The sequence below is a fragment of the Gracilinanus agilis genome, chromosome 3 (assembly GCF_016433145.1).
Source record: "Gracilinanus agilis isolate LMUSP501 chromosome 3, AgileGrace, whole genome shotgun sequence".
Taxonomy (NCBI): Eukaryota; Metazoa; Chordata; class Mammalia; order Didelphimorphia; family Didelphidae; genus Gracilinanus; species Gracilinanus agilis.
In genome coordinates this window covers 122313010-122326533 of record NC_058132.1, presented here as the reverse complement: position 1 = coordinate 122326533, position 13524 = coordinate 122313010, and the positions used below count along the sequence as shown (strand labels likewise).

Genomic DNA, 13524 nt, shown 5'->3' with positions numbered 1-13524 from the left:
TTAATTGCATCCCAATTTTATGGTGCATTCGTAAGGCACTTTGTTAAATACTATGAATGCTCCATATTAATTAAATTACTTGTAGGAAATATGTAGAGCTGGTCTCTAACCTCAAGGAGTCTATAATCTCATTTACAATCACTAGAAATTAGAATTTCCTTAGGTACCATATATTAGCCTTTCACTCCTCAAGGCAAGAAGCCACATAAACAGCATTAACTTTAGTCCCCTGGATTCAAATGTGGCTTCAGACAGCTCTTCTGCCTTAGAACCACTATGTAGTATCAATTCTAAGACAGAAGGGAAGGGGTCAAAAAATAAAAATAAATGGATTCAGAGATTAAATGGTCCCTTCCTGACTTGAAAGGGTCAAAAACTGTTATGTACATAACATAAGAGTTTGTTAATCTCTCAAGCTGTGCCTCAGTAAGGGAATATTCAGTAAGGGAAAATTTAGGGGGACAAAAATATTGATAACAAAAACATACCGTACTATTTCTGTGGATGATGATATATTCCAATGACATATTTAGCTGCAGACACTTCATTATTAAAAGTCCTTATAAAATAGGGCAGTGATGGTGAACCTTTTAGAGACCAAGTGCCCAAATTGCAGCCCTCACCCTGCATGTGAGCTGTCCACTGGGCTGCTGGGCAGAGGGGCAGGTGATGGGAGAAATGTCCTCAAGCACAGGTGGAGAGGGGGATAGGAGCAGCCCCTTCTGGCACATATGCTTTGGGTTCTTCTTTAATATGGAAATAGGGGGACAAAGATATGTGAATACTTAAAATTTCTTTTCTCTCTGCTCCTGAAATTCCTTCCTGTCCTTTGGGCAAAGCAGCAGAAGTTACATGTTACCTCAACCTGTTAAGGGAATCATCCATTCTGCCTTTTTAAGTACTATTTTCTGTCCAAAAATATAGCCTGTGTTGTAGTTCTCTTATTCCTGGGCGATTGGTGGATGTGACCCTCTGGAGATCAGCTTTCCCTTCACCCTGACCACCTGAGTGGTCCACACTCCCAAGCCATCACTCCTACCACTTCTTTACTTCCTTCTCCCTCCCTTCCCCATTTTCTTCTGCTTCCAGCTCACCTTTTCCTTTGAGGCAGCTTAGTGGTACAGAGTGTGTAATTAGAATTTTCTCCCCAGAACTTTCTTTCCCATTTTCCTTCTCATGTGATGTGCTAATGTAGAGAGGATATATTTTGATATAACCCTGCCCCTCGTCTTCTTCCCAGAACATGGCTGTGGAAGCTGAGGGGAGAGCTTGGCAGGAAAGTTTACTCATATGGTCATACTTTAGCTTTGTATTTCTCTTTTTTTAATTTCTTCTACTTCAAAACTACAGTTTCCTAAACTGTAAAATGAGAATAATAATAGTACCTATCTCCTTTGGTTGTGGTAATGAGAGAATGGGCACTCTGGCTCAGTGGAGACAGCTAGTGAGTTCAATGGTTAGAATATGGTGTCAAATCCAGCTTCAGAAACATAGTGACAGTGTAATCCTGGGCAAGTCACTTAATCTGTTTACCTCAGTCTCCTTACCTGTAAAATGAGCCAGAAAAGGAAATGGCAAACCATTCCAGTGTCTTTGCCAAGAAAACCCCAAATGAGGCCATAAAGAGTTGGATACAACTGGAATGACTGAAAAATAACAACAAATGAGAAAATATTTATAGACTGCTTAGCACAGTGCTTGGCACACAGTAGGCATTTAAAAAATGCTTGTTTCTTTTTCTTCATCAATTTCTTCTTCCTACTCTCTTCTGCCTTCATGAAACCAGTAAATGCTTGACCAAGCACTGAAGAAAGCCATATTCTCCCGCCCAGTTCTCTTTTCAGGTAGACTTTATTTAAAAAAAAAAAAAGTTGTATTCCCAGAGAATTTAACTAATGGCAAATGACTGGCATATTTAACCCTTTGGACTATTATTCAGACAGTGGCACGTAATATCTAATTTCTGTTACAGGAGAATTTAAAACCTGCACCATCCTTTTCAGTGATGTGGTGACATTTACCAACATCTGTGCTGCCTGTGAGCCCATCCAAATAGTGAACATGTTGAACTCGATGTACTCAAAATTTGATCGGTTAACCAGTGTCCACGATGTCTACAAAGTAAGAGTCTGAATAGTAGATTTCAAAATTCAGTAAACTGCATTTTTGTTGTATAATGTATATAGTTTGTTGTGCGTTTCCCTTAGCTAGCCTTTATTCTCTCTTTTTCATTCCTCCCTTTCCCTTCCTTTCCCTTCTATTACATTCCTTTTCCTTTTTTTTCCCTTTCTTGAGTTTTTTTTTCCCAATAGATGGATTGAATATTATTTTGCTCTGACAACAGAACCCTAACCAGAACAGGGGAATGAAGTGCATTAGAGGGCACCAAAATGTAACATATTTTAGAATTATCTAGTTGCTAACTAGGAACTTGGCACATATCAAAAAGAATTTGTTAAAAAAGGAACCTAACAATCGCCAGCATTGTTCATAATGCCTATTTAAGAATTGCCATAGCACCCAATTTCCCATTCTTAACAACCAAATTGATCTGAAATGTTCTATGTATTGTTTCTCTCTCAGGAATTATAAAATTGATTTGCAGGCCCATTTTTTATTGTTTGCCCTGGGTTCTGAAATGATTCGTTGTGGCCTTCACATAGGATATCTCTTTAGAGGCCTAGGAAAAGTACATGACTCAAATGGAACTCTTGTGCCTTGGAAGAGTTAAGCTGCCCTCCTGCAAGAGAGCACTTTAATCTCAGAGAGTGCTTCTCCTACTCCTCCAGTTTAGCAGAAGGTCCACTCCCAGTAATTTGCTATTCAATGTAGAGTACCATATGGCCACTCCAGGACATTCATTTTCTCCAAGATTTGTTCCCACTGAAAGGCAGAATGGCCTTGCTGGCTCTCCATATCCTTTGTACCTCCCCTTTCTCCAGCAAAGAGTCACAATGGTAACTTGGGCCTCGGTGCCAATACAAGAGAAAATGATGAAATATGTGAGAAGTCTTTTGTGAAAAGCAGAAGCTGACCAGGCTCTCTTTTCCCTCCCAGGTGGAAACAATAGGTGATGCGTACATGGTGGTTGGTGGGGTGCCGGTGCCTGTGGAAAACCATGCTCAGAGAGTCGCTAATTTTGCCCTGGGGATGAGAATTTCTGCAAGAGAAGTGATGAATCCTGTCACCGGAGAACCCATTCAGGTACCAAGCAGATGAGCACTCAGCATGATGGGAAGCATTCCATGGCATCCTTGCATTTCCTTCACTGGTGCACAGGCACGCCTTGAAATGGTGTGATTTGTTCAGACTACCCCTCTCTTTGGAGCACACTCCTCAGGAACAGAGAAATTAGCAGGCTGCTGGCCCAAATTCACCACAACTTAAATTAGGTTCTTGGAAGTGCCTGGAGAATATTTGGATCTATGTAGAACTTCTCTGCAAGAATCTCATTTCCTGTAAACAAGGGTAGAACTGAATACCCCAGTTCTTTTTTTCTTATTTGATGAAATCCAGGGTTCATCTTTTATAGGATCATAAATGTAATGCAAGTAAGAATTTTAGGAGTCCCTCAGTTCAATCCTTTCATTTTACAGATGAGGAAACTGAGGTAAACCACCCAGAGGGGAAAAAATTGCTTCACACTGTAGCACCGTGTCCTTTCTACTTTTTCTGCTTTTTTTGAGCATAAGTCTTACTGAATTTTAGTCAGGAGTCAACTGTGTTTACTAATATATATATATATATATATATATATATATACTATATAAAATATTTGTTATATATTTATACTATATAAAATATATGTTATATATTTCATACTATATACAATATACAAATATATGTTTATACTACATAAAATATATAACATATATTTTATATATTTTATACTACATAAAACATACTCAAAATAGAATAAAATAATCAATGTTTTCTATTTGTGGTTGATGGCTTTGCAATTGCTTGGAGAGTAGTGTGACCCAGTGGAAAGAGAGCAGAACTTGGAGTTGCAGGACCTGAGTTCATTCCCATCTCTACTACTTACTTCCCATGTTGCTTTCCACAAGTTTCTTTACCAATCTGGGTCTCAGTTTCATCATGTGTAAAATGATACAGTTGGATTAACTAATCTCCAAAGTCTCTTCTAGATCACAATCTATAATCTTAAATTCTGGTCTGATATGTGAAACTGAGAGGGTACAGAGAGAGTCCGGCAATAAGAAAAGTGCTACTACCACTTGGCCACTAATGGAAAAAACATCAGCACAGCTTTCTCATAGTGCTAGATAGGGAGGTTATAGCGATAATGATATCAGCGCACAACACAATATAGTCTAGAACAAGAGACATCAGTGTGAAGGTTTTTAAGGACTGAGCATTGGTAAAAGAAAATCACATATTTCCTGTCTTTCAAGGAAGGGTGTTCAAGTTTCACCCATAGGCTTACTACCTGTACTGCTCTTGTTTTTCATTTGTTTAGTCATGTCAGACTCTTTGTGATCCCATTTGGGGTTTTCTTGACAAAGACACTGCAGTAGTTTGCTATTTCCTTCTTCGGTTCATTTTACAGATGAGAAAACGGAAGCATACAGGGTTAAGTGACTTGCCCAGGGTCACATAGCAAGTAAGTATCTGAGGCCAGATTTGAACTCAAGATAAGTCTTCCTAACTCCAGGTTCAGCACTCTCTACTGCACCATCTAGTGGACCCAAGAATATATTCGTAACTGTAAAGATTGGATTGGAAAAGTTTTTCCTATATTTCTCATGAATTTCTACTTTCTAACAGGGAAGTATGTGTTATACTATCAGAATGCTTTAATTTCTGCCCCTGTTGACCTTCACCCAAATGCCTTCCATTTTGTTTCTCCACTTTTGTTCCTAGATTTCCTCATATTAGTTTGTTTTCTTACTTTGGAATAGTATTCTGCCCCTTCCGTCTTTTACAAGTCTTATTCATTTTCAATAAGGTACTACTATTTAGAGTTATTGTCAAATCACGAGCTTATACAAACAAGTCTCAGTGATTTTGGTGAGGTTATATTTGTTTCTTTGAATTAGGCTCTTTCGTTCATTTTTCTTGTTACTCCTACTTTGTGTATAAATATCTGAGCCATTGTTTTTATTAATGACTCTTCCTTTGAACTCTAGTGAATATTTTAAGCATCAAATATATTGATATTCTTCTATCGTGGTAGCTGCTTTCTATGGCTCTTAGATGCATAGGCAGAGAAGTCATTTTTTCACCCTTCATCTTCCTTCTCAGTTTAAAGTATTTCTTATTAGATTTGTAAGCCTCCTCACAAGGGCATTCTTACCACTCCTTACCAGATATTTCTGACCAAGAGTCTGTCATTCCTGTATATTAATCTATGAACAAAATGCCTAAATTCTATTTCTAGGTACCATCTTCTACTAGCTTCCTAAACCTGCTATTCTCTTTAAAGCCTTTGTCTTTAAGCAGCAGTATCAAAGAAAGAAAGGAACAAAGGGAAGAATGAATCAAAGGAAGAAAGGAGAAATTTCAGAGAGTCTCAATTTAATACATCAAGTATTTATTACAGCATCTACTATGTGCCATTCATTATACGAGGTGCTGAAGATATAAATACAAAAGAAAAAACAGTCCTTGCCCCTCAAAAGCTTACATTTTACCTGTAGATGTCAGGTCTTGTTGTGGAAGAAGAGACAGAAACCCTGTTAAATTCTCCACTCTAAAAGATTCCTAAATTTTCAGTGGTTATTCAATTCGTAAATAAACCTGTGTTAAGCAATGGCTATGTGCTTTTATTGAATGCCTTTCATGTGGTAATAATTATTGTTCTAAGTGCTGTGGTAGTTATAAAGATGTATAAAACAAATTATTTGTCCTTGATAAGCTTAAAATCTCATGATGGAGACAAAAACCAATTCACAAAATCAAAGTGCCTATTACCATGTAACATTGTGCTTAAGTAGATTTTTGTCTTTCTAGATCAGGGTAGGGATCCATACAGGACCAGTTTTGGCTGGAGTTGTGGGTGACAAGATGCCCAGATACTGTTTGTTTGGAGACACAGTGAACACAGCTTCTAGGATGGAGAGCCATGGGCTTCCCGACAAAGTGCACCTCAGTCCGACTGCATACAGGTAGTCAGCCAGCCATTCCATCATTCGCTCTTCCAATAAACTTGAATAAAGCACAGTCCCTGCTCTCAAAGAGTTATGCAATTACAAAGAAGATAACATACTCTTTTCTTATCCCATAACTATATCTTTCTTGGTGCCAGCAATTTTATGTCAAATGGTTCATTTTCTACCTCAAACTCAGATAGTGCAGAGACGAAGAATGAAAAGAGATGGAGCAAAAGAAAGTTGTGACATTAGCATAATCACATATAGTCATATTTTGATCAGACCTGATTTCATCCCTCACATATCACATCAGTGATTTTTGTTTTGATAGAGGGAATTGTTTAAAAGAAGGATCAAATTTTGAGGCAGAAGGCAAGCTGGAAGAAAAGATTAGCAGGAAGCCACTTATAGCAGTGATGGCAAATTTTTTAGAGACCAAGTGCCTGAACTGCAACCTCATGCCACATATGAGCTGCCCCCTTACCCCAGACATGTGTGCCAAAGGTTAGTCAACATGGACCTATTATAACCCTCCTCCATCCCTATCTGCTGTGACCTGGGTCATTCCCAGGGAGGCGATTCCTGTCTTCTCTCCACATATGCCTTTGGCCTGTTAGTAGCAGGGATGTGAGATTTGGCAGATGACAGGGATTCCAAGGCATCTCCTATCTGTCAATCCTCCATGTTTGTGTCACTCCCCAAGCTGTACACCTGGCAGTTTTGATGTGCAATGGACCTTCTTCCTCTTTGCAGTGCTCTGGAAAATCGTGGGTTTGAGATCATCGAGAGGGGTGAAATTGAGGTGAAAGGCAAAGGGAAGATGATCACCTATTTCCTGATTCAGAATTTGCAGGTCACCGAGGATGAGATCATGGGGAAAACTGAAAATCCTGAAAATAAAAGTAAGAAAAAATGTAGGCAGCACTATCTATTAGCAGGCAAATTTTATCTATGAGCAGTTCCAATGGTATTTTCTCTGTGTATGAGTATATAATCTAGACCACGCATGGAATTATTCTATCATTCATTATTTCAACTTGTTTTGATCCAGGCTTGGATAGTCCAAGAGTACTGATTCTGGAACAGCTAGATGGTACCAGAGTGTTCAGAGGACCAGAAGTTAGGTTGAATTTGGCTCATGTCTTCCTGACTCCAGATCGAGTTATCTATGTATTATACCACCTAGATGTCAGGATGGACCTTTCTTTTCTTTTTTTTTTAATTTGAAATTTTTAATTAATTAATTAATTAAGAATATTTTTCCATGGTTACATGATTCATATTCTTTCCCTCTTCTCTTCCCACCCCCCTCCCATAGCCAATGAGCAATTCCACTGGGTTTTACATCTGTCACTGATCAAGACCTATTTCCATATTATTAATATTTGCATTAGGGTAATCGTTTAGAGTTTACATCCCCGATCATGTGCCCATTGACCCATGTGATCAAGCAACTATTTTTCTTCTGTGTTTCTGCTCCCACAGTTCTTTCTCTGGATGTGGATAGTTTTCTTTCTCTTAAGTTCCTCAGAATTGTCCCGGATCATTGCATTGCTGCTAGTAGAGAAGTCCATTACAATCTATTGTATCACAGTGTATCCGTCTCTGTGTACAATGTTCTCCTGGTTCTGCTCCTTTCATTCTGCATTGATTCCTGGAGGTCATTCCAGTTTACATGGAACTTGTCCAGTTCATTATTTCTTTTAGCACAGTAGTATTCCATCACCAACAGATACCACAATTTGTTCCGCCATTCCCCAATTGAAGGGTATCCCCTCATTTTCCAATTTTTTGCCACCACAAAGAGTGCAGCTCTAAATATTTTTGTACAAGTCTTTTTCCTTATTATCTCTTTGGGGTATAAACCTCACAGTGATATGGCTGGAACAAAAGGCAGTCTTTTAAAGCCCTTTAGGCATAGTCAGAATGGACCTTTCCCAAGATCACACAAACTTTGAGTGTCTGAGACAGGATTACAACCCAGGTTTTCTGGACCCAGTGCTCCTTTCATCATTATGTTGTAATTGAAGATGTATACAGCTTGCAATCTCAAAAAATGATAGTGGGCTAATAGTATTGGCCTAGTGAGAGGACATAATTTGTACTAAAGGCATATTCTAAGATCTGTAGTCTTCTCAGACACCTCATCAGGCTTCAGGAACTGCCTTGGGATGCTCTCAACACTACCCAGTTTGAGAAACACTCCCCTAGAATGTGGCTTAACCCAGAAAAGAGGGAAAGGGAAGAGATTAAGCATTTATTTATCACCTACTATCTGCCAGGCACTGTGTTAAGCAAGTTATAAATATCTCATTTGATCTTCATAACAACCTAACAAGGTAGGTGCTATTATTACTCCCTTTTTATAAAAAGTTAAAGAAACTGAGGCCAACAGAAGTTCAGTAACTTGCTTTGCCTAGTATAAGCATCTGAAGTCAGATTTGAACACAGATCTCCCTAATTCCAGGCCCAGAACTGTATATGGTATCACATGGCTGCCTCCTAAAATGTTCCACATGTTTTTTAGGTTTGGGCTGGAAACACACAAATGCCCACACCAAGTGGGTAAGCGAGGAGGTTTCCTAAAAGTCCTTGACTTGAAGCTATCTAGATAAGGCAGGTGACCAAGTATGATCTGTGAAATGAAACAGCAGTAGAGATGGTGGTCTTGGATTAGGATTCACTTGGGCTTGTGCCTAATGATACCAGGCACTTGCCCTTTGAATTGATTCCTTTCAGATTTTCTCCAATTTTTCAACCCAAAATTGTATTGGTGGTCCCTAGTTCATAGCCTAGATCTAAGAGCTGAGCCCTGACCAAAAGGAGTGTCTGTCCTCCATAGGTCTGCACCTTACTGACACTTGTTCCTTGTGGAGAAGAACTGAGACCTCTATTAAGAAGAGAAAGGGAATGCGGCTGGTAATGAGTTCTCCAGAGAGCTGTGGAACCCATGAAAACAGCTTCAGAAGCAGCTAGATAGTAGATGTAAGCTACAAATATGGGGAGAGGGTGAGGTACTACTATTCAACAACTCACATTACCCAAAGGCTGGAATGGGGAGGGGAAACACCAGAAACTGATACTAGTTAATGTCATCGCTGCCTTCATCTTGGCAGGGCAGTGTCTCTTTAAACCAAGGAGGAGGGATACATACTGGTATTATAAACCACAGAATAATGGCCTTTCCAGTGAATTCCTTTTGCTTAAATTTTCTCCTCTAGGACATGGGCTTTTCATCTGTGGTCATCAAGTTCTTCCTGGTTCTTTGCATTAATTTTTTTTTGGGGTGGGATGAAGATGGCTTCAATTATTTACTAGCTGTGATACCCTGAGTAAGTCACTCTTTCTAAGCCTGTTTCCACATCTGTAAAATAGGAGTGATACTAACACCTGCCTTAGAGGGTTGTTGTGGGACTCACATAAGGAGATCATTTTAGTGGGGATTCTGTACAAACTTCATATGTATGGTTTGTCTAGTCCTTCTGAGACTAATCCAGAACCATTGTATAGTTGGAAAATCTTGAACCCCTAAAAACTACATTACCCAAACTTCCTTTCCATATTACCTAGAATGCTTTTCTTTTTGTCTACGTTTGAGTGGTTATGTTTTGTATAAATTCTGAGGCTCTGCCTTGTTCTTCCTCTTTTGCTCTGGTGAGTGGGCTGAATAGCTAGGTTTCCTACTTTAATTATTATTAACAAGACTTTATTAAGTACAATACTTAATGCTTGGATAATAATTTTAAAATCCATATTTTGGCAACCACAAAGGGATTCAAGCTATACACCATTTAATCATGAAATCAATTACAGAGATGGAAGGGACCTTAGAGGGAAAGTAGACTGATCCCCACCACTGTTACTCCCATTTTGCAGATGAGGAAACAGACTCAATGTTTTCTGTTGATCATTGTGGCAATCAAGGAGTTGGTCTACAAGTCACTGATGCAAAGAGAAATATTGAGTCTCCTTACAAAAATTCAAGAAAGGGCCCCTTTGCCCTCTGTGAACTACAAAGTACATAACTCTCTGAGTCTACCAAGCAAAGAATCTGTGCCAGTAAGAATATGTAATATAAGTATTAACACGATCAGAAAATAAAGAGTACTATTAGCACGTGCAAAACAGAGCAAAAATGTTTGTTTAACATCAAGTGATATAACTACTCTTGATTGCATAAAGAAAGACTGCTTATAAAACTGAGGTAATGGCTAGTATTTTTGAAGAGTTTTAAGGTTTGCAAAATACTTAAATATTATCTCACTTGATTTTCACACTACCCTTGGGGGAGATAGGTGCTATTATTATTGCCATTTTATAGATAATAATAATAATAATAATAATAATAATAATAATAATAATAATAGCTACCCTTTATATAGCTAGGCACTGTTCCAAATGCTTTAAAATCATTATCTCATCTGATCCTTACAACTATTATTATCTCTATATTACAGATGAGAAAACTGAAGTTGCCAAAGATTAAGTGACTTGCTCAGGGTCGTACAGCCAATAAGTAGTTAAGGCTGAATTTAAACTCAGGTCTTTAGTCTCATTGCCCTATTCACTGCACTACTTAGCCACCATCAAATATCATCAATGGGTGCATTTATATCTTTTGATCCAATAATACCACTACTGGGTCTGTTTCCCAAAGAGATTTTTTAAAAATTGGAAACGACCTGTTTGTACTAAAATATTTATAGCTACTCCTTTTGTGTTGGCAAAGAATTGGAAACTAAAGGGATGTTCCTCAATTGGGGAAATGACTGAATAAATTGTGATATATGACAGTGATGGAATACTATTGTACTATAAGAAATGATCAATAGGATTTCAGAAAGACCTGGAAAGACCTTCATGAACTGATGCAGAGTGAAATCAGCGGAACCAGGACAGCATTAAGCACAGTAACTGCAATGTTGTAGAACAATCAAATGTGTTAGACTTTGCTACTAAAAGTGATATAATGATCCAGGATAGTTCTGAGGATTCACCTCCAGAGAAAGAACTGTTGGAATAGAAATGCAGATGAAAACATATAATTTATCACTTATTTATTTGGATATATGTTGGGGGATTTAGTTCTATAAGATTATTTGCTTATAAAAATGAATAATATGGAGATATGTTTTGAGTAATACATGCATAACCCAGATTGAATTGCTTGTCAGCTCCGTGAGTGGAGAAAGAAGAAGGGAGGAAGGCAATATGGATCATAGAACTTTGGGGAACTTATTTGGACATTTGTTATTAATTTTTTTAATTAAAAAAAGTTTGAACACAAAAAAGATGCATTTACCTGTGATGTCTACTTCAACTCAACCATCTAAGCTTGCTGAAGGTACCAGTAAAAGTTTCATCATTATAGCATTTGATGGATCTTTCATAAACTCTGATAAAATCCCTTCCTGAATCAGTAAGTTACTATGTGAGGCAACTGTACAAGTCTTGACATCAGAATGTCTTAAATTCAAATCCTACTTCAATTATTTACTAGTTGTGAGACTCTGAGCAAGTCACTCTTTCTGAGCCTCAGTTTCCACATCTGTAAAATAGGAGTGATAAATATCTACCTTAGAGAGTTGTTGTGGGACTCACATAAGATGATGCATGTAAAGTGTCTCATACTCCTTGAACTCACATAAAGAGGAGTATTGTTATTACTATGGCTTGAGGAGTGGTCTCGTGGGGCTCCTACAGCTCTGGATCCCCAAGGCTAGGAGCAGTTGCTTAAGCAGTGGCTATGACCCATGTCCTTAGTAGTCTCACCTTTCCTTAGGCTGCTGTCAAATTGAGAAGGAAAGAAAATTATAGCGTTCCCTCTCCTTTGCTTCTGTCCCATGGGAATGATCAGAGAATCATGCCTTAAAGATGGATGGAGGGAAAAGAGAAATAGTCAAGGCAAAGAGTAGACTTCAAGCTTTATTCCCCACAACATTCTTCTCTTCATTCTCCCAAGTAGGCACATTTAAACATCTCTCATCTTGGAATTCTAAATTTTAAAAATTAAATATCTTTATTCAACCCCCAAAGTAACAACTATTACACAGGAAACGATTAATAAAATTGAACTGAAATTTGTTATTAAAATAAAAAATTAATAAACAGAGAACACCTTGTTAGAGTAGATAGGATGTGGGACTTGAAGTCAATAAAACCTGAATCCAAATTAAAACAAAACAAAACAAAACAAATTTCATCTCTTTTCATAAGTGTATTTTTTGTTAGTTTGAAGTTGACTCTGCCAAAAGATCTTTTTAAAATTTGAACTAAAACTTTTGCTCATTGCAAAATAAATAAATAAATAAGCAAACAGAGAAATAAATAAATAAATTAAATAAAGTTGAACTGAAGGAAGGTACTGAAGAGGAAGGATACTTAAGTTTGCAGAAAGTCAAAGAAAAGCCTTTTCCCACAACCTCCCAGGCATGTAGTTCAGAATCTTTTGCTATGGACGTGAAGAGTTGTATACATCATCACTTGTTCCTTCCCCTCATTTGCTTTTCTGCAGAAGCAAATGCTCTGGGAATCCAAGACAGCCAGACTGTTGCTGTTGGGAGGGATGAAGACAGTGAGCACCTGCTCCCCAACACTGATGGAGAATACAGTGAGTACACTAAGGATTTCTTTCAAAATATTCCTTATATTAAATATGTTGTTGCACTTAAGGAAAACCAGCTGATTCAGATTTACAGATCCTGGAGTAGAGAGAAGCAAGAGAATGGTCACTGGCTGAGACAGACAGTCCTTAGCAAGAGCTGGAGCTACTTATGAGCTCCTCCACTCCTTTTCATGACTGTCTTTTTGTGTCTCCTGATGTGGGGGACTGTCACCTTTCTTCAAATGGTATAGGTGAGATGCCTGATGAACTGCTTCATTAGGGAGTGGGTTCCCCCGACTCCCAGTTGGAGTTTTCCAAGGAAAGGAGGACGACCATTCATTGAGGATGCTATAGAGGACGTCATTTTTCTTGTACTAGACAACTTCTCATGTCCCTTTCTGAGATTCTATAATTCTGTAAAAGCAGAAGTTCAGATTGCATTTGTGCTTTCTGCAAATGCCTCAGGTGATCTGGAGTTCCTCTTGTGAGCAGTGTGTGTTTATAAACATTTATACAGAGTTTGGCACCATCTTCTTTGGTAATACCAATAACAAAATCCTTTCTGTTGCTAAACAGGAGCAGCACGAATAGCTCCTCTCAATGGTTTTCTTGATCCATTTTACACATTAAATAAAAGTGGTTCGAACTCCAAGAATTTAAGACAGAGCAAAGCCCATCTTGCAGTTGTATTGGAAAATCACTAGATGCTTTGGCATAGTAGGGTGAGATTTTCACACCCTACAAATCTTAGGTTCTTTCCCATCTATAGGAGTGGAATAAATAAATGCTTGTTCTATCCTTTTTCTT

The 13524-nt window shown here is 38.2% G+C and overlaps 1 protein-coding gene across 1 annotated transcript in view; it reads left to right on the top strand.

Annotated features, from left to right (window-relative positions):
* The window catches only part of LOC123241248 (guanylate cyclase soluble subunit beta-2-like), a 117860-nt gene extending 104552 nt beyond the window's left edge, over positions 1-13308 (top strand). The window contains exons 11-16 of the mRNA XM_044668946.1: positions 1973-2121; positions 3058-3204; positions 5974-6128; positions 6867-7015; positions 12628-12723; positions 13235-13308. Coding sequence (XP_044524881.1) covers positions 1973-2121; positions 3058-3204; positions 5974-6128; positions 6867-7015; positions 12628-12723; positions 13235-13308 — 770 coding nt within the window. The remainder of the gene's footprint in view (positions 1-1972; positions 2122-3057; positions 3205-5973; positions 6129-6866; positions 7016-12627; positions 12724-13234) is intronic.
* Positions 13309-13524: the final 216 nt, after the last annotated feature.